We start from the raw sequence: 22,508 nt of genomic DNA, 5'->3' as shown, positions 1-22,508 counted from the left end.
AGCCTTCTTGAGATTCTCTCTCCCCTTCTCTCTCAAAAAAGAAAAAGAAAAGAGTGTGGAGAAAATTACATGCCCCAGTCAGGGGGATTTCATTTTGAGATACATTTCTTTTGTCTAAGTTTTACGGAACTTATAAAAAAAAAAAAATGAAAACACAGGGAGCACCCTTCAACATAAACACACAGGATTAATTACTTTTAAAAGGGCTTTGGTATAAAAGAATAACACTTCAGGGGCGCCTGGGTGGCTCAGTCGTTAAGCATCTGCCTTCGGCTTGAGTCATGATCCCAGGGTCCTGGGATCGAGCCCCGCATCGGGCTCCCTGCTCAGCGGGAAGCCTGCTTCTCTCTCTCCCACTCCCCCTGCTTGTGTTCCCTCTCTCACTGTGTCTCTCTCTGTCAAATAAATAAAATCTTTAAAAAAATAAAAAAAGAAGTAACACTTCATATATAAGCCTTTGCCCATCTGGCTTGGGCCTGATGAATAGAAACCATGAGGATGTAACATGCCAAAAAGAAGAGTTTGTTTTCACACTAGTTTTTAAGATGAAATTGAACACAACGAAATAAATGAGGTATTCTAGAAGTTTTGGCTCATGGTGATTATTACTGATAAGGCACCATTAACTAAACTAAGAAGAAATAGATGAAAACTTGATTAATCTTCAATCTTAAAGACACTGAGAAAAGGGGAAAAGAAATCTCAAGAAGCTAACTTTCAAATGATTTTGTGGCTATATGCAAACATACATACATAGATGATACAAGAGGAGACAAAAAGAACAAAACTAGGAATTAAACACAGAAAATTTGAAAAATTAATGGGAAATAACCAATTACAAAAATGAAAATCCAGGCCAGGCACAGTTAGACAACAGCACTGGGTTGAGATCCTAAAACTCAAGAGGAGTTTGGGTAACACTTCGGGTAACATGGGAAGAAAGAAGAAAAAAGCAATCTTAAGTAAAAAAAAAGATGAAGAGGGGTGAAATGAAGTCCCCAGATCTCTACTTCTGACCCCTTTCATGTATTTGAAACACAAGAGTTTGAAAACTAGCCTGAAAAGGCAGGATTAGCTCTTCATCCTGGTTTCTGGTCTAGTTTTTTAAACTCCTCACTCAATAATTATTTAACAAGTTTGCACTGCCCATCAAGGAATGATGTACATTTCGTTAAGTTAAAAAGCACAAAAATCGACAAGATTACATTTTTGTAAGAGCAGTATGCCCAATTTTGTTTCCTCATTTGGAACTGAACAATAATGGGCAGAAACTAAAGCTTACTATAAACATTAACCTAAGGAAGACAATGGACTTCATAGGAAAAAACACGGTGGATCATACAGAACCAGACTTTTTTTTTTTTTTTTTAAGATTTATTTAAGGAGACAGCACAAGTGAGAGGGGCAGAGGGATAGGGAGAAAGAATCTCAAACAGACTCCGCACTGAGCGCAGAGCTTGACTGTGGGGCTTGATCCCAGGACCCTGAGATCATGACCTGAGCCGAAACCAAGAGTTGGATGCTTAAATGACTGTGCCATCCAGACGCCCCCAGACTGTTTTCTAGTTACAGAAGAACTCATCACCAAGGACAATTTTAGAATAAAGAGGCAAGGTATTAAAAGTCACTGACTCACCAGTGGACCTACTTATTTATTTAAACAAAATTGCTTAGATGTTCAACTTCTTAACAGCAAAGGGATACAATCTAAATGCAAATCTCCTTTACTTCACTACACAATTAGAGGAAAAGAAAAATATGCCCCAAATTAGGATACTAGAACACTGCTCATTCTTCCCCTTCCTTCTCAGTCATATCATAGGAAGAAGTTAAGTAAACACATACATTCAATAAGCTATTTCAAAAGGCACACTACTTTAGCAAGAATACGGGAATCTGTATTAATAACCACATTCATTTCTACACACCTCAAACCAAAATATAACAATTTCCTTTCCTTTTTGTTTTTTTTAAAGATTTTTATTTATTTGAAAGAGAGACAGAAAGCGACAGAGATAGCAAGAAAGATCATGAGCAGGGAGGAGAGAGAGAAGCAGGCTCCCCACTGTGCAGGGAGCCCGACGCATGACTTGATCCCCAACCCTGGGATCATGACCTGAGCCAAAGGCAGACGCTTAACCAACTGAGTCACCCAGGGGCCCCCACAACAATTTCTTTGTGCAGTTTAAGATGGGGGAGACGAGGGGGAAGGAAACCTAAATGTCTATGTGTAAAAGACTGTTCTATAAAATGAACTACTCTTCAACCATTAAAAAGGATACATGGGTATATAAAATGAAAGATGTCCTGAATTGTGTTAAAGAAATAGTTTGTTATAGAGTAACACACAAGACCGCATTTCTAGAAATACAAATTCACATATGCATGAAAGAATTAAGAAAGATATAAATCACTAGCAGTTGCCTCTGGTATGCTGACTGTGATGAGACTTTTCTACTACAATCTTTAAAAAATTACTTCAAGAATTAATCACGTGGGACACCTGGGTGGCTCAGTTGGTTTTAAGTATCTGCCTTTGGCTCAGGTCATGATCCCAGGGTCCTGGGATGGAGCCCCACACTGGGCTCCCTGCTGCTTCTCCCTCTCCCTCTGCTGCTCCCCCTGGCTTGTGCTCTCTCTCTGACAAATAAATAAAGACTTAAAAAAAAAATACCTTAAAAGAAATCATGTAACAAAAAAAATTAAGAGTGGGGACAGACACACACACACTTAGACTAAAATAAACTAAGGAGGTAATTCTGCATATTACATGGCATTTAGATATATAACCAACATCACATCTGTCACCAGAGAGGACACAAACTTACTCATGTTGCTCATGGGCCGCATGCCTTGGGGAGATTGCCCAGACTGCTGATTCTGCTGGTTCTTTGCTTGCACCTGGGGCTGCGTCGGCATTTGATTTACTTGATAGGGCAGCCCAAGAGCTGCATACGCCCTTTCTATAGAGCTGGGATCAATCTGACTAACAGTGCTTAGGCTGGGGGTAGACTGTTGACCCACCCCTAGAGAGCTAGTATTTCCAAGTCCAACTGGTGCTCCAGTCAGAATTGCTAGAGAAGACAAAAAAAAAATGGGATTATAATGTTAAAGATGTAAGAAAAGTAGACTAACCCATCATGAATTTAAAAGACACCAAATTAGTTATGTGATTATGAAACATCTCAGTACATGCATCTTGTTTCTCATTATTTCCTTAAAAAAATGTCTAGATGCAGAACTGAATGGTCAAAAGAGGGTCACTGGCATGAGAGGCTTTTGATCCAGAATACCCAAAAGCCTCCCTTCCCTACAGGCTGTATCAGTGTTCCCACCAACAGTGTATGAATGACTCAGAGCCACACAAATACCAACACCAGAGAGCATCATTTCTGCCAATGTGATGTGAGACAAATAGCACCTTATTTCATTTCTTAATTTAATAGTGAATTTTTTGGTATGTCCTCCTCCCTCTATTAAACTATTTCCTTATCCCAATTTTCTCCTGGGTTGTTTATGACTTCTTCTTTAATTTATGGTACTTAATTCCTTCTTCACATGCTATACATATATTTCCAAATTTATCTTTTCAGCCCTAAATGCTTAATGTTTTATTTCTAGAGAGGAGGTGTGGTATCTGCACTTAAATCTTTCTACTTTTGTCTTTCTCTAAGAAAAGCTCCTCAACATCCCAAGCTTCTAAAAATAATCTCAAACTTTTTTCCTTTCTCTTTAGTTTCAAATTATCTCTATTAGACCACAAGTATAAAAGAGTTACTTGCCCAATGTCACTGTCTTTTCAGTTTTCACGAATGTAAAAATGAAGTATAAATTCACCGTTTTTAAACAATGACTATTAACAGTTTCTAGATCTTACTTTAGGTAATAAGCAGATCAATTCTAATCTCATTAATATGAAGTTAACAGGAGTGGAAACAACCTAGTAGGATAGCACAAGGAAGACACAGAACTTCACAAAATCAAGAAGTACTCTAAATCCCACCAAACTGCATGTGGTAAGAGTCTAAGAATATTTTTGGTATAAAAGCTTCAAAAGATTTAATCACTTACACTGTTGGTTTCTCTTATCTCCAGCATTTTTAAGGGGGAGACACACAGGACAATCATGCCTTGTACAATTCTTCCAGTGTGAAATGATTTGTCGAGAAGAAGCACAGTGTGCCACTAAAAAGAAGAAAAATAATTTTTTCAAATGCAGCTTATACTTTTTTATATTAGTATCAGCTAACTTACTGATCACTTAACAAGTGCTACAAATGTTAAACTCACTTCATCTTCCTAACATCCCTACAGGGTATTAGCACTCACATTTTATAGTTGAGAAAACAGGCAAAGCCTGGTTAACCAATTTGCATAAAGTCAGAGTACTCAAAGTGGGATTCAAACTTAAGCAACCTCCAGAGCCCATATTTTCCACCAAGATGTGCAATCTACTTTATAAAAACAGATTCCTAGGGGCGCCTGGGTGGCTCAGTCGTTAAGCGTCTGCCTTCGGCTCAGGTCATGATCCCAGGGTCCTGGGATCGAGCCCCATATGGGGCTTCCCGCTCCGCGGGAGGCCTGCTTCTCCCTCTCCCACTCCCCCTGCTTGTGTTTCCTCTCTCGCTGTGTCTCTCTGTCAAATAAATAAATAAAAATCTTAAAAAAAAAACAAAAAAAAACCAAACAGATTTCTAATGACTCCATAAATATACAAAATGCATTAAGCTGGGTAACACTGTTTTAGTATTTGCCTATCTGATAGTTAGCAAATCCTCAATAATATTTAAAGTATGCTATGCTGGGGCAAATCAAAGTCAATAAGGATCACCACAAAAGAGATAGCCTTTAAAATTTCTACCATATCCCTAGATACTGACAAAATGATACGGAATTTTATCACATCCTAATATGGAGTTAAGACATTATCAGTAAAGGAGTTTCAAAATAGAGTAGATCACATTTTCTCTTGGACTCTAAATGTTAATTGCTGACCACAGAACCCCTTTGAGCCCACTCACCTTGGCAGGACTTGCCTGACTGGCAGTGTGTCATGTGGTTTAGGACGTTCTTCATTGTGCGACAGTGGGGAAGGTTGCACTGCCTCACTTCCCCATTAGCCTGCTCCCGGCGCTGGCACTTGTGAGCATGCAAAAGGAGAACAAGCTGCTGCTGGATGAGCTTGCGCTTCTCTGGATCAGCTGTATGCGCTCCAGAACCCATCCCTTGGGCTACTGGAGTCACAAGGCCTGGCTGCTGGACCTGTGGGGCCTGCTGTTGACCCTAAGGGAAAAAAACAACAGATACATTTAACGTTGAAAATATCTAGGTCTATAGGTGTGTCGCAGTGTGCTCTTTAATAAATATAGACCTAGACATTTTCAATTAAAACCTTTAAGGACAGGGGCGCCTGGGTGGCTCAGTCATTAAGCGTCTGCCTTCAGCTCAGGTCATGATCCCGGGGTCCTGGGATCGAGCCCCGCATAAAGCTCCCTGCTCGTCAGGAAACCTGCTTCTCCCTCTCCCACTCCCCCTGCTTGTGTTCTCTCTCTCGCTGTCTCTCTGTCAAATAAATAAATAAAAAATCTTAAAAAAAAAAAACAAAAAACCTTTAAGGACAGTCTACCATGTGCCACAGGTGAGTCCAAGGTAAATAAACAATGGTTCCTACCATCAAGAAGCTCAATAAGAAAACAAAGTTACATTACTAAGTAATATAGTCAAAGTATATATAGTATGCAAAGCAAAAAAAAAAAGAGCATGATAAGCTGGGCTGGGAGAGGAAAAGGCAAGGAGTCTGCAGTAAAGAGAATGTTCAAATCAGGTTTTGAAACACAGTAACAATGAAGAACTCCTTGGGAGACCCAGCACTGCCTTTTAGGTGGGTGAAAAATTAATTTTTGTAATTATGAAGCCCCCCTTTTCTCCTAGTGAAAAAAGTAAACATTTCTGGGGACAGAGATGCCCTGTTTTATTCATTTTTATATCTCCAGTACTTAAAGTATCTGAAATACAGGCAATTCAGTGAATATATGACACAAAGCAAAAAATAAAAATAAAAAATCTGAAAGAGAAGTAGCATTTCTACAGGACAATTTTTTCCAAAGGTGAACAGGGACTACTTAACAAATTTACAACTAGAAATTGTTTTACTTTAGAAAAATAGCAAGCAGCAGCTCTTTCTGCCTATGGGTCTCTGTCCCCGTGCTTTAATTCCCTTTTGCATCGAAAAAAGAAAGAAAAATAGCAATGTTAGAAGCTTTGGAGATTCCCAAAACAAAAATCACTGTTTAAAACAATGTGTAACGGGACGCCTGGGTGGCTCAATCGGTTAAGCAACTGCCTTCAGCTCAGGTCATGATCATGGCATCCCAGGATTGAGTCCCCTTCAGGCTCCCTGCTCAGTGGGGAGTCTGCTTCTCCCTCTGACCCTCCCCGCTCTCGTGCTCTCTCAAATAAATAATAAAAAAATAAAATCTTTAAATAAATAAATAAATAAAAATAAAACAATGTGTAACTTTGAGGGAGGTTACTCTTGTATGGCAATATCAGATACAAATCAGTAAATACGGTCATTGAGAGTTGGAATCCTTTGCCACAGAGTCCTTCCGAGGAGAAAGGTTCTACTCTCCTACTCCATAGAAATGCTAACAAGCAGAAGATATGTAGTACAGCAGGCCACAAAATTTTCGTTGTAGAAGCTCCACTTGCTCCCATTTGGCCAAGCACCCTTACTGAACAATACTGTAAGAAACAAAAACCCATGGGAAATGGAAGGAAGGCACAAGCCTCCTCAATCATGGGGTCCATCCATTACCTCCTAGTGTGTATAGCAGACAGCATGAAAGTATAACACAGTTCTTTTGTCAAAATGCCAGTTTAAAGAGAAATCTGTAGACAGATTACTACCCACCATGTTGGGCATTCCTCCACCAGGAACTGCCTTTTTGTCCATTGCAAATGGAGATAAGTTATTTGGTAGTACAGACTTTGTCTGAATCTGGAGACCAAGGCCACCGGCTCCAATCTGCTGTCCAGAATTCTGAGTGTATGGTGAACCATAAGGATTAGGGTTGTTCATCATTCCCATCTAAGAATAAAAACAGACAAGAAATTAAATCTTATTCCCTGCATTAACAGAACATTACTATTCCTTTTCCACTTCCTAATTTATAAAGACAATTTTAAAAGTAGTTCTCTGCTGTTATAAACAGACTACAGAAGTATGTTCATGAAAATACTCATATGTTTTCAAAGATTAAGATTTATGGGGGGGCGCCTAGGTAGCTCAGTCGGTTAAGCATCTGCCTTAGGCTCAGGTCGTGATCCTGGGGCCCTGGGATCACGCACTGAGTTGGGCTCCCTGCTTAGCCGGGAGTCTGCTTCTCCCTCTTGCCCCTCCCCGCCAACTTGTGCACACTCTCTTGTGCTTTCTCTTGCTCACTCACTCTCTCAAATAAATAAAATCTTTAAAAAAGAAATTATTAAAAAAAAATTAAGATTTAAGGGCTTCAGCTCAGGCAGAGTAAATTTACAGGGCTATTTTCTGTAAATATTTGAGATAAATGTGTTTTAGAAAAACTTATAAGCATCTTCACTAAGCTGTATCTACAAATCAAGGTTTGCCATTCATCTTCGCTTGAATGAAGTAGATGCATTTTTATTTAATGTACCAAATACGGCTTAATAAATTCAACTCAATAAATGACCTAATCCCTAAATATGTTAGAGTGTGTGGATCTGAATGCTTAGTCCAGCATTTTGTTCACATAAAAGGTAGAAAACATAATTTAGGGAATATGTCCTTTTTCATCTAGGGATATGGCAGCACAGTGATTTTAAAACTTTTGAAATCTGAATCCCTTAGATAGAACATGCAAACTTCAGAGTCCACATCATTCCTTGAAGTCTTAAACCTAGCTGCTTTATTCATTAAATTACCTGCTTGGCTCCTAAAGTAATCTGAGTTTCTCTGTAACCTGTATATATTTTAAAAAGTAGACTTTTGTCTGTATTTACGACAGTCTGGAGCGATCATATTGTATAGTTATTAATTTAAAGAACAGAGTATTTATTCAGAAGCCAAATGTTTTACTGATAGCAATGATGCAACTTACAATCCTATTCTTCCATAGAGGAACCCACCAGTAGTCAAACACCACCTACTAAAAACATACAGCAAAGCTCTCAGAATAGAAACTAAGGAGACTAGTACTACTACCCAATTAAAAGGAGTCATACTAGATTTCTATTCTTCTTAGCCAGATCCAATTCTATCAGAGGGGCCTTCAAATTCTACCTCTAAATACACACACACACACACACACACACACCCTAAAACTGTCCCCAGTCCGCTGTCACTGTCTTAATTCAAGCCCCTCATCACAGCTTGTGTAGACTGTGTCCAACAGGTTTTCTTGCCTTCTGTCTCTTCTATTTTCTACCCAGAGCCTTCATGATGTTCATCAGGCCTATCTATCCATGGTATCCTACTATAGCCTGTACCCATTAACTTGCAAATCTGAGGAGCAACTTGTTTCTTAAATCTCTAGCATTTGCCTTAAAGATTTTCCTTTTCCCTATTACTAGGCTGTGGCATACCCTCCCTTCCTATTTGCTTCCTGAACGATAACCTGTAAAGGAAATAAAATACTTAGTTCACAAAGAGGCAGTCCAATTTTCACTTTTTGTTGCTTACTTAGTTGGTACAACCTAATTAAGAAGCAGCTACAGATTCTACTCATCCTCTAAGATACATTTCAAAAGTTACCATCTCTGTGAAGCATCTATTGTTCTAGACCGCTAAAGAGTTTTTTCTACCCTAATAAATGTTTGTGCATTTATAATACAACACAGGTGATAAAATGCATGCCTCTTTTATCCCCCCAGACCACACATATTAAGGGTAAGAACCTTAGTTCACTTATCTTTGTAGCCCCAATGCCCTAATCCTAATCGACAAAAGAGCCCGTTGACTCAGGAAAACAAAAATATAAGTCATAAACACATAAACCTCTGTAAATAAAACTGTTCTTTAAATCATATGCAGTATCTATACTCTGAGTACATATACTCTGAGATTTTTTAGGAATATGATGTTTATCAGTTTAAAGGTTTGCCTGTAATGAAAAATTAAAGAACATTTACAGTTTCCAAATGAGATAACTAAGGGAATAAGCCTGAGGGAAGTGGCAAGGTTTGGGGGAAAGCATACAAGAATGGGGTAGCCTGAACAGGAAGCATCCAGAGTGAAAAGCTAACTGCTTCAGTCTCCAATAACTGTAATTCCCTAAGTGAATCTGGCCAAAAGATTATAGAGACTATCAAATACAGAAACAGGCTTAAAACGCCATGTTCAGGTTTCTTTTGGTAGTTTCAAGTGTGGCTGCAAGTGCTGTTCCTCCATATGCTTTTAAAGTACTAATATTTATATGAATATAGTTCTAATAATACATGAGCCTACATGTGGGGGAGTTACAGTTCACTTGACTGTGTTTCCTACTAGCATAGAAATTCATGACATAAAATGAAAGCTCTTCTAACAAAGAATCTGCAGGACAGACTATAAAAGACCAAAAGACAATAAATTAAGCTTTTAGGAGTCCACTATTTACGAAAATAAAACATAGGAATTTGTAAGCTGCCTTGATGTCTCTTGATAAGCATAATATCTCTACTCAAATATATCACAGTAGAATCTGGTCCTTCACATTTGTTCACATAGACACTGCCTTACCTGCTTACAACAACTGGGTTTCAACCAGTTCCTGACATTGCTTGTTTTCCCAATTACAATGCATTACCTAGAAACTCCAAAGTGGACCATGGTCTCAAATATACAGACTGCACCGACTGCTGGTCTGTCAGCAGTAATTCATTCCTGACACTTCTGGTCCCTCTGACCAAGACTCTCAGGCTTTTGGCTTTTCTGTCTTCCTCAGAGTTCTGCTGCCAGTGTTAGACAGAATACAACCAATCTCCCCATCTCCCATCCCTATCCTTTCGATCTTGCTAACTTCCAGTACTCCCCCACCAAATAAAACAGGAAGGGAATATACTGGACTTAATGTCTGCTGCACTGTAGTTCCTTATTTGATCTTGTTCCCCTTCTCTTTATCTCAAGTGATCCTGATGTCCAACTCCCCACCTACCTGCATCACAAGGATACAGATAACCACCTAAACGGAAAAGGCAGAGGACCAGGAGACCAGGAAGCCACAACAGTTCTAGGCAACTAAAACAAAAAACACCTCAGGGGACTCTCTCTTCTTTTTTTAAAAAAAATCTGACATCTGGGTGGCTCAGTCTGTTAAGCGTCTGCCTTCAGCTCAGGTCATGATCCCAGAGTCCTGGGAGGGAGCCCTGCGTGGGGGGAGGGAGGGGGTGTCCCTGGCTCAGCTCTCCCTCTGCCCCTCCCTCATTCTCTCTCTCTCAAATAAATGAATCCTTAAAAAAAAAAAAATCTGACTCTACAGGTTTTTTCTAAGTTTTCAATATATTAAAAGCAGAAACTCATGGAGCACAGGAACTCAAAAAACACCCGACAGTGGCAATAATTGGCAAATATATAGGAAAAATAAAAGTAGTACCTCAAATATTAAGAAAATAATTGTTTGGGAATATTTAGCACAGAGAAAAAAAATCCCTTAATAATATTTGCAGGCACCACAGTAACTCAAACCAGTACCATGCATGTGACTCCAAGATTCATCAAATAATAAAAACAAAATTAAACTACAATCAGACATTTCCTACTACCTACTGGATTTAATAAATGCCCATGTTATGTAACATGTTACGCTACTTTATGTAAATCCGTATCTACGTTAGATGCCAGACACTACGTTAATAACTGAGGGTACAATGATAAACAAGGAAGACGAGGGATCTCTTAGAACCTACAGCAAATCCTAAACATTACTTTTCAGACTCGTTCCCATTACTCCTATACCAATGCCTTAGTTTAGGAGGCCTCATCACCCCACTGGGACTATCCCTCAAACTGTTATTACACACCTAAAACCACATCCATCTAGATGGTAAATTTGGGTATAAACTCTCCTCTTTGGGGCGCCTGGGTGGCTCAGTTGTTGGGCGTCTGCCTTCGGCTCAGGTCGTGATCCCGGGGTCCTGGGATCAAGCCCCACATCGGGGTCCCTGATCAGAGGGAAGCCTGCTTCTTCCTCTCCCCCTGCCGCTCCCCTTGTTTGTGCTATGTCAAATAAATAAATAAAATCTTTAAAAACAAAACAAAAAAAACTCTCCTCTTTCAAACCTGTCAGATTACAGCATTTATAATTAGTCTTTCTCTCAACATGGATTCTCCCTCCTTTCTTTACACTTAATACCTGCGGTCCCAACTGGTCCTTCCTATCTGCTTCACTCCTGGCCGATCCAAGTTCTAAAACAGATCAATCACTGCTCTTATACTTTAAAATTTTATAGGTTAAATACTCTTTAACATCATATGCCAAAGACCATCACTACTGACGTTAATTTTAAGAGAACTCCAAAAATGATATTACTGTTCCTACCTTCTCAAAAAAATTTTTAAATGAGAAAAAGAAAGAAGGAAAAGGGAATTATTCCTAAGGCCAATATTCATTTAAATGAAGAGGTTTTTGTTTTTGTTTTTTTAATATCAATTTCAGGGGCGCCTGGGTGGCTCAGTCATTAGCGTCTGCCTTTGGCTCAGGTCATGATCCCAGGGTCCTGGGATCAAGCCCCACATCGGGCTCCCTGCTCAGCAGGAAGCTTGATTCTCCCTCTCCCACTCCCCCTGCTTGTGTTCCTTCTCTCACTGTCAAATAAATAATAAATAAATAAATAAATAAATAATCATCAGTCACAATTCATACAAAATTTGGATATCAATCTATCCAGATGCCAAGTAACACACAATTCTTCACAACATGTGAGGTAACCAGAGTCAGAGGAAAGGAGGGTTAGGATTTGTCATCCCCCAGATCTAGGACTACAGAATAAGAACGAAAAAGTAATACATAAAGATCCTCCAAGACAGGGTGACTGGCGGCGCCTGGGTGGCTCGGTCAGTTAAGTGTCTGCCTTTGGCTCAGGTTACGATCCTGGGGTCCTGGGATGGAGCCCCGGTTTGGGCTCCCTGCTCAGAGGGGAGTCCACTTTTTCTTCCTCTGCCCCTTACCCTGGCTTGTGCTCTCTAAAGTAAATTTTAAAAATCTTAAAAAAAAAAAAAAAAAAAAAGATGGGGCACCTGGGTGGCTCAGTCGGTTGTGTCTGACTCTTGATTTTGGCTCAGGTCATGATCTTGCAACTCATAGGATTGAGCCCCATAGCCGGCTCTGTGCTCAGTGTGGAGTCGGCTTGGGATTCTCTCCCTTCCCGTCTGCCCCTCCTCTTTTGCTCTCAAATAAATAAATAAATAAAATCTTAAAAACAAAAGGATGCTCCAAGACTGTCTGTGAAAGGTCCAGCGATCACTAAGACTGAATTATAGAAAACAGGCAAGGTTCCTGCTCTTATAGGTCCTAGTCTAGCAATGATCACCCCTATATAAGGTTACAAGTAAGTGAGGAGGGACTATTGCTTTAAGAAACATAAAAGCGTTGTATGTTTTTAGCTGTGTAAGTCTTATCAATATATGAATAATAATAGAATGACATTATACTATAGTGATAAACAACATGCACTTTTTTTTAAAGATTTTTAATTTATTTTTATTTGACACAGAGACAGAGATAGTGAGAGAGTGAGCATAAGCAGGGGGAGCGGCAGGCAGAGGGAGAGGGAGACCAGGCTCCCCGCTGAGCAGGGAGCCCAATGCCGGGCTCGATCCCAGGATCCTGAGATCATGACCCTGAGCCGAAGGCAGACGCTTAACCAACTGAGCCACCCAGGCGCCCCAAACAACATGCACTTTCAATTCAGAAAGACAAGAGTTCTCTGTTAATACCCATTCCCTGACTCTGTTCCCTCACCTGTACAATGGGAATAAAACCATAGGGTTGATATTAGAATTAATGGCTCTAACACATATTAAACCTATTAACATTCAGTAGCTCCTTAACTTTTGGAGCCTAACACTAATTTAGGTACAATTATACTGATGTTGTTATTTAATAGTATTCTCGATCTTATCTCTTTAATCCTAACAAGCTCTTTCATGGAACAGATTTTTTTATTCCTTTAAAAAAAAAATTTTTTATTTATTTAAGTGAGCGAGAGAGAGGAAGAGAGAGCGTGCGCGCACATGAGCAGGGGGAGAGGCAGAGGGAGAAGCAGACTCCCCGCTGAGCAGGGAGCGCCAATGTGGGGCTCGATCCCAGGACCCTGAGATCATGACCTGAGCCGAAGGCAGATGCTTAACTGACTGAGCCCACCAGGCGTCCCTAGCTTTTTTTTTTTTTAAATTCTAAGGGCAGGGGGATCCCTCCAGAATATTAATGAACACTTCCTGAATAAAAAGTCCTTAATTCCAAAGAAAGTTACTCTTCCACCAAATGTATAGAATATTAATCCACTGAAGTCTCTACTAGTGGGCATTCCCATATCCTCCAGCCAACAGCTGTTCATGTGGTAGGTCGTTTATCTCGTTAGAGCCAAGAGCTACGCCTCTAGAAGGTTACAGCTTAACTTCCGTGATCTAGATTTGATTTCTCCCCCTCCCCCATAAGTTTTAAGAACATCACAAAATAGGAACTACAATAATACTGAACACTTGCTACCACTACTATTACTACTCTACAAGTCCTTACTATATACCACTCACAAAGAGTTTACTTCTATTAATCACTTAGTTCCCCAATAATCCCACGAGGTAGGTTACACCCACTTTTACTATTTCCATTCTACAGGTGGGAAAACTGAGGTATAGCAAGCAAGTTGTCCAAGGTAATATAGCTACTATGTGAGTGACTGAGTTCATTTTTAACCCAGGCAGTAAAGCTCCACAGTCCATACCATTAACTACGATGATTAACTTCATCTCTTTCCTCATACATAAAGAGCAGCTATTAGGGAAAGGATTTTCAAAAATGTTTATTTCTTTTGTCACCAGCATTTTTAAGGAGGCAGACAGAATATTTTGCGACGTTGTTGGAGAGTGAAACAATTTAACCAAGAAGCTTGGCAATATGCAGCTGAAGAGGACGACGACTATGGCAACAGCCCAGATGCTAACCCAGGTAGCAGGATTCCAAATTGGCACTATTCTGCCCTTCACTATACTCTCCTGAACTAATCAGTCAGAAGTAACTTCAAGACATAAAACATTTTGTCTTTATCTTATGTTAACTCTAAAATCAAAGACTAGGTTAAAAGAGGATATGATCCAAGTTTTTCCCCATTAACCACTGTTAGGCTTTGGAAGAATGTTCTAAGTAGTAATGTCACAACCTGCATGCACACTCTGAACCATAGATTCACCCATAAAAAAGAACTGTGTACAAAAGCCACTGCCATTTGCCAAGAAGGTTCAAATCTTCAAGTCTCACTGAAAACTTCCTTAATTCCTGATTCTTAAATATCATTAGAACTCTTTAAGAATTTTGGAAGAAATGTAATGAATATAATTAGCTCTTAGAGGTAATTTTAGGACCTGGTCCCATGGAACAATTTTAACACCTTGACTTGAATTTATTTTAATCTTCAATAGGAAAATACGGAAGGTTTTTTTCCTGTTATAAAGAGAAAACTCATTTTATAAAAGTACTTAGTTATATATTAATTGGGTATCTCATCGTAAACTTCCATAATTCCTCCAAACTCATTTACTAATAAATAAACATTTAGAGTTCTTAGCACTGCTCTAAGTGCAAGTATCAACTTTACTATTCTTTTTAAAGATTTTATTTATTTATTTGAGAGAGAGAATGAGAGCGAGCACATGGGGGGGGCTCAGAGGGAGAAGCAGACTCCCTGCTGAGCAGGGAGCCCGATGCGGGACTCGATCCTGGGACTCCAGGATCATGACCTGAGCCAAAGGCAGTCGCTTAACCAACTGAGCCACCCAGGCGCCCTAAGATTTTATTTTTAAGTAATCTCTACACACACGTGGGGCTCAAACTTATAACCCCAAGATCAAGAGTTGCATGCTCAACTAACTAAGCCAGCCAGGCACCCCTGGGCTTTTCCTTTTTAAATTTTTCATAGCACACACCTGGAATACTATAAACTTGTAACTTATGTGCACACTAGAAAGTAAGTTCTATGAAGTAAGTTTATTCACCAAAGCTAGGGCTCAATAAATATTTGATTGTGAAGGTTTAATCTGTCACCCCACCACTCCCCACTGGAGTATAAACATCAGGAGGGCAGGGACTCTTCACAGCTCTGTTCTAGAACCTGGAAGAGGTACCTAATAAATATTTTACCTTCTTGTTTCTGGTTTCCACTCCAAATATTCAAACTTAACCATATTAACACAGCAACATGAAAGTGCCAAAAAAGGAGAATCTACAGAGGAGGTAGGAATGCAAACAGAATCTTTCCCTAAGTTAAGAGGTCAATATTCTTTACTGTGTGGCAAAAAAAAAAAAAAAAATAATAATAATAAATAAAATTAGGAGCTTTCATATATGAAAATGACCTCAGTCTCCTCACTCCCAATTTATCCCTATGTCTTTTTTTAAGTAGGTTCCATGCCCAGCGTAGAGCCCAAAGCAGCACTTGAATTCAGGACCCCGAGATCAAAACCTGAGCTGAGATCAAGAGTCGGATGCTTAACCGACTGAGCCACCCAGGCGCCACTCATCCCGATGTCTTAATTTGATCCCTGAACTCTCATCATCATGATTCTCAGGAACACGAAGTCCTAATGCCTACTCAGTTATTCCTCTAATGGAGAGAGCTTGCTCTTAACTCCTTGTGAAAATCTTACCCATCTCCAATATCACCTCCCAAGCAAAGTCATCTTTTTCATTCAACAAATGTTTACTAACTATATACCAGGTGTTGGCAATTGTAGTGTGATCCACTTCGAGAAAAAACATAAATAAATATGTAGGAAAAATATGAAGGAATAAACATCAAATATATGCTTATAACATCTTAATTTTATACACAAAGAACACATTTAAAAAGTTTTGAAAAATATATTTAGTATGCTTTACTTAATAAAGCTTTTTTAAAAAGTAGGCTTTTTGAAAAAGAAAAGCCTTTCAAACAATGACCAAAATTAGGTTAACTGGACACTTGGAATGTTAGTTGAGGTTTCAGAGCACACAAATGCACCTTAATGTCCATCAACTAACGAGAAAAAAGTAACATTTAATAAATCTTTTAGAATAAATACCTCTTGAAAACCAGGGACATTCCAAGTAGTGGAAATAAGTGATGTCTCTCTGAAGACGGTATAAGGCCAGCTAGCTCAAAACTATTTTTACAAGGAGTCTATGAAGGCTAAAGTGGGCTTAGAAAGGAGTTAAAAATATTCTAATATTTGTGAAAATATTCTAACACTTATTCTAATATGCTAACACTGAGAGAACAGGAATTAGCAATCAGTTGGAACAAACTGAAGGCATACAGTATCACTGAACTATAAAATAACTGTTTTACTTAAAATTAATGTAAGAGCTTCATAAAATTTATGACAACACAGATCCTTGGCATATATGGGAAAAATGGTACACCATGTAAGAAGATTAAGCATGATTAGTAAAGAATAAATGAGTAACCGACCTCAAGCCCTCCCTCCATCATTGGAACAATCAAAAACATACTGATAGTGCATACAAATCAAAACTGCACTTACCTTAAGAGGCTGAGGGCCTCTCAATCCTGTTTGTCCTCCCATCTGAGGAGAGCCTTGCTGCAGTGGCTCGGTCATTAAACTGCCAGCATTTCCCATGCCTGGGTTTGGGTACTGCATATTAGGTCGCCCCCGGCCTGCTCCAATTGAACCGTTCATGACTTGATTAGGCATCATCCCCTGTCCATTGCCTGCATTCAACATTCCAGGATTCATGCCAGCATTCATCCCTGTGTTCATTCCCATGGCAGGTTGATTTACTGGACTGTTCATCATACCTGCTGCAGATGGCGTAGGACCCTGATTTGGTCCACTAGTGCCCATCCCCATGTTGGGAGAAGTCAAGCCTGCCTGTGCCATTGGGCTTTTAACCATGCTATTTATCAAACCTAATCCAGGACTATTCTGTTGGGGCTGGCTGGCCATGCCTTGGCCTGGGCCACCAACCCCCATATTGAGGTTAGGGGAACTACCAGACCGGAGCAATTCTGACAGTTGTTTATGTTTAGAGGCTGCATCTTGTACTATGCCAAGACTTGTCTGAAGCTGACTAATATCACCACCATTGGTTAGTCCCAATTCTGTAGAGTTGATTAATTCATCTGGTAAGTCATGCTCCAAATCAAATAGAGAGCCAAAATCTAAAAGCAAAGAGAAAAGATAAAAGTTAGAGTTTGACAGAATCAAAATCACAAATTTCTGTTTTGTTCTTGATAAGCATTAAATATTTCCAAACCTCACTCCATGGGATACTATTTGTATTGCAGTCTTTCATATTATGCTAAAAAAATTTTTGTTACATATGTATTTAAAAATTAGAGAATATTTGGTTATGCCAACAAGTTTAAACACTTATGAACTGTACCTAACGTAAGACCAAAGGAAAAAGGATTAACTGTTAGCACAACACCCATTACATGTATTGCCCAGTTTGTACCGGTTTATGAAAAAAAGATATACAATCATTTAATATTCCAGAATTCCTTAGAAGAGGTTAAAATAACTTATCTATACACAAACTAAGTTCAGAATGAAATAAAAGATTTAAAATATTTAATAATAGACAACTGGGGCGCCTGGGTGACTCAGCTGGTTAAGCGACTGCCTTTGGCTCAGGTTGTGATCCCAGAGTCCCAGGATGGAGCCCTGCATCGGGCTCTCTGCTAGGCGGGAGAGCAGAACATTTACTTAAATGTTCAACACTAAAACTACGCAGATGATGGGATATTTCCTTGTATACTGTAGGGGGAAAGTAGAATGCAAAATTGTTCATAATGTTCTCTGCTTCTCCCTCTCCCACTCCCCCTGCTTGTGTTCCCTCTCTCGCTCTCTTTCTCTGTCAAATAAATAAAAAATCTAAAAAAAAAAAAAAAAACACAGGGGCTATTTCCATTCTTTACCAAGTGCCTATCACAGTGCCTGCCACAAAGCAAGTCCTTGATCTGAGTGAATTCACTTTTACCTGACCTCAGCCTACAGATCAGTTTCCCTTAACCAAAATCTCACTGGAATAGGATATAAAACCATGCCTAGTTCCTTCAACAACATACAAATCACCCCAAACCCAACAAAAAGAGGATGCAAATTATGGATTAACTCAGGGTTTCTCAATCTTGGCACTACTGAACATTTTGGGCTGGATTCTCCTCTGTTGTGGGGGAAGGGGAGATCGTCCTGTGAACTTTAAGATAAGCAGCAGATCCTTGGTCTCTCTCAATGCCAGTAGTACCCCCACCCCATTTGTGACAATCAAAAAATATCTCCAGAAATTACCAAATGTCCACTGGAGGGAAAAAACTGCCCTGGTTGATCTGTGGACTAACAGTATTAACTCATTATATAGATTGAGGTGTTGAGTTTTTTTCCCTTTTAATTCTCCAAGCAGTTTTCACATTAACAAGGCATAATTGGGTATTTAATAATTAAATATACTTGAATCAACAACTGATTATACTATTAAAAGATAGTCCATCCCTTGAAGACAAAATACCACTTAGTAATGATCTACTTGGTCCAATTAATCTTGGTTCCAAAGCCCACCTCTTCCTCTATGTGCCCTTCCTATTCTTTTTTTTTTTTTTTTTAAAGATTTTATTTATTTGAGAGAGAGAATGAGAGAGAGAGAGAGCATGAGAGTGGGGAGGGTCAGAGGGAGAAGCAGACTCCCTGCCAAGCAGGGAGCCCGATGCGGGCGGGACTCGATCCTGGGAGTCCAGCATCATGACCTGAGCCGAAGGCAGTCGCTTAACCAACTGAGCCACCCAGGCGCCCTGCCCTTCCTATTCTTAAGAGCATTCTATCATGGCACTGAAATTATCTGTGTGTCTCTCTCCCCTCCTCCCTGCTATCTCTTTCTACCACCACCCCTCACCCCACGCCTGCATCCAGACTGTAGCTTTTTGGGAAGGCTAAGTTTCACCACTTATACACCAACTCCCTGCCTAATGTCCAACACACTTAAGCATCTGGTCATATTATAATTGCTCTGAATTGGGACACCTAGGTGGCTCAGTTGGTTAAGCGTCCACCTTCAGCTCTCAGGTCAGGATCTCAGGGTCCTGGGATCAAGCCCCACATCAGGCTCCCTGCTCAGCGGGGAGCCTGCTTCTCCCTCTTCCTCTGCCACTCCCCCTGCTTGTGCTCTCTCACTTTCACTCTGTCAAATAAACAAAATCTATTTTAAAAAAAGAATGGGAAATTCTAATATATATGTAAAATATATATTAATATATATATATTTGCTGTCAATCACATCCCAGGATCTCAGGGCATGATTCAGAATCCAGACTTTTACAGTATTATTCTTTCCTTTTGAAAAATCATTTTATGCTCCTCCATTATAAAAACTAAATGTGTCTTAGGTGTTTTGGAATACAAATAAGGTTTCAAATAAAATTTCCCTGATATCATCGGGACGCCTGGGTGGCTCAGTTGGTAAAGTGTCTGCCTTCAGCTCAGGTCATGATCCCAGGATCTTGGGATCATCAGGCTCCCTGCTCAGTGCGGAGCCTGCTTCTTCCTCTGCCTGCCGCTCCCCCTGCTTTGTGCTCTCTGACAAATAAACAAAATCTTTTAAAAAAAATTTCCCTGATATCACTACTGAAAGACAACTGCTTAATATGTGGATATATTTCCTTCACTGTTTCCACTTACACAAGTCACAAAACTAAAATCATACATATTTTATGAACAATTTTGCATTCTACTTTCCCCCTGCAGTATACAAGGAAATATCCCATCATCTGCATAGTTTTAGTGTTGAACATTTAAGTAAAAAACAAAACAAAAAACAACAAAAAAACCCTCTGCTCACTTAGAAATTTTAAAAGCATACATATAAGTGAGAAGAGAAAATCGCAAAATAAAAGTAACATTTCAAAACTTAAATAAAAAATAAAGATAAAACTTAAGTAGCCAAGTTATTATGTTAGAAAAAATAGCAGCAAGATAATCAAAGATAAAAGCAATTATCAACAGAAGAGAAAAACAGGGATACAACTGAGAGGGTATCAACAAAACGAGAAGTTGGTTCTTTGAAGAAGAGTAATAAAAAATAAATTTCTGGGAAGGTTAAGGAAAAAAAAACAAAATAGAAAGCAATACAGCTAATCAGCTTCACACAAAAAAACTGAAGAGTCAAAAGTGGATACATTCCTGAGAAAATATTCATGAAACCTTAATCAAAACGAAATTCTGTAGGATAAACGTCCTAGTTTCTGCAACAAATCAATGACATAAAAAGACAAATATAAAGGAATGGGAGGAGTTGTTCTAAGGATCCAACAACTAGGGGCGCCTGGGTGGCTCAGTCGTTAAGCGTCTGCCTTTGGCTCGCGTCGTGATCCCAGGGTCCTGGGATCAAGCCCCACATCGGGCTCCCTGTTCGGCGGGAGGCCTGCTTCTCCCTCTCTCACTCCCCATGCTTGTGTTCCTGCTCTCACTATCTTTCTGTCAAATAAATAAATAAAATCTTAAAAAAAAAAAAAATCCAACAACTAGACATATCTTGTTTGGAACCTGAAAATCAGCTATAAGAAAACACATTTTTAAAGAAGAGAATCAGGACGGGGCACCTAGGTTGCTCAGTCAGTCAAGCATCTGACTCCTGGTTTTGGCTCAGGTCATGTTCTCAGGGTCATGGGACTGAGCCCTGAGTTGGGCTCTGCGCTCAGCAAGGAAGTCCGCATGAGATTCTCTGTCCCTCCCTCTCCTTCTGCCCCTCCCCAGGCGCCACTCATATATCTCAAATAAATAAATAAATAAAATCTTAAAAAGAAAATCAGGAAAATTATATACAACTGAGTGGTGGGTAATATTAAATTATCAATTTTGGTGGGTGTGGTAATAGCATAGTTACTACGTTAAAACAAATCCTTTTAACTATGAGATACATATTGAAGTATTTCTGGTGAAATGACTTGTCTGGGATTTGCTATAAAACACTCCAGCAAAAAAAGAAAGGAGGGAGCATGTATGTGTGTGCAAAAATAACTTGAAGTAACAGGCATATGGGAGTTCCTTTATACTATTCTATTAAATTGAAATTTCCCATTTAAATAAGTTTAAAAGAAGGAGACATAGAGAGCCTATTATTACTATTAAAGGAATAGTCTGGGGGTGCCTCAGTGGTGTGGTCGGTTAAGTGTCCAATTCTTGGTTTCGGCTCAGGTCATGATCTTAGGGTCATGAGATCCAGCCGTGCATCAGGCTTCTGCCCAGGGAGGAGTCGGCTTGGGATTCTCCCTCCCTCTCCCCGTGCCCCTCCCCTGGTTCTCGCCCTCCCTCTCAAATAAACAAACCTTAAAAAAAAGAAAAGAAAGAAATAGTCTGTCTTAATCATTGGTTAATCTTCCCATAAGGAAAACACCAGATCTAAATGTTTTTACAGGCATGTCCTACTGAACTTTCAAGTAAAAGACAAGTCAACCTCATACACACACTTCTAGAAAACAGAATACTCTAAAAAATCACATGGCCAGTACAAGAAAAGAAAATCATGAACGTAAGCAGAAATCCAAAAAAGAAAAAAACAAACACCAAAACCCACCCCCAAACTAAAACAAACCCCCAGCAAATCAAATTCATCAAGTGTCTTTAAAATGTACTGTAACGATCAAGTTGAGATAATGTCAGGAATCCAGGGGGGGAGGGGTTTGCATTAAAAGCCTAGAATATCTATAAGTCATTCATCATATTAACAAAGATTTCAATGGCTCTAAGAAAAGCACTGTATAAAATTCAATACCCAATCACACACAAAAAACACCAAACCAAAACAACAAAAAACTACAGCGATCAAGAAAGTGATGGGAACTTCCTTAAAGTGATAAAAAAAGGTTCCTTCCAAAACATAAAAACTGACAGCAAATATTCATTAATGGACCAACATCAAAAGTCTCTTTAGCATCAGAACAAGACAAAGATACCCATGACAAACACTCCTAATTCAATGTTGTACTGGAGAATCTAGCCAAAGTAATAATACAAGAAAAATTACACATTCAGTGCAATGCCAATCAAAATTCTAACAGTTTTTCAGGGAACCAGACAAGAGGGTTCTGAAGTACACACAGAAGAGCCTAGTTTCCACCTCTGTATAAGAGGAAAGTACCTACTTCATAAGTTATTTGTTGAGTATTAAATGAGTTAATATGTATTTAAAATAGTGCCGACACATATTAAGCACCATGAAAATATTTTATCTATTATTATTCAATGGAATCATTACCCTATTAGGAGACAAAACAATCTTATAATAATGAGAAACTTTTTTTTTTTT

General features: G+C 39.2%; 1 protein-coding gene across 1 annotated transcript in view; it reads right to left on the bottom strand.

Annotated features, from left to right (window-relative positions):
- The window catches only part of EP300 (EP300 lysine acetyltransferase), an 84,941-nt gene that overhangs the window by 47,434 nt on the left and 14,999 nt on the right, over positions 1 to 22,508 (bottom strand). Inside the window, exons 2-6 of the mRNA XM_006729920.3 lie at positions 16,733 to 17,370; positions 6,914 to 7,090; positions 5,022 to 5,283; positions 4,072 to 4,185; positions 2,829 to 3,074 (exon numbers count right to left, since the gene is read on the bottom strand). Coding sequence (XP_006729983.2) covers positions 2,829 to 3,074; positions 4,072 to 4,185; positions 5,022 to 5,283; positions 6,914 to 7,090; positions 16,733 to 17,370 — 1,437 coding nt within the window. The remainder of the gene's footprint in view (positions 1 to 2,828; positions 3,075 to 4,071; positions 4,186 to 5,021; positions 5,284 to 6,913; positions 7,091 to 16,732; positions 17,371 to 22,508) is intronic.

The sequence above is a fragment of the Leptonychotes weddellii genome, chromosome 5 (assembly GCF_054177405.1).
Source record: "Leptonychotes weddellii isolate Sample4059 chromosome 5, ASM5417740v2, whole genome shotgun sequence".
Classification (NCBI taxonomy): Eukaryota; Metazoa; Chordata; class Mammalia; order Carnivora; family Phocidae; genus Leptonychotes; species Leptonychotes weddellii.
This window is presented reverse-complemented; position numbering and strand designations above follow the sequence as displayed.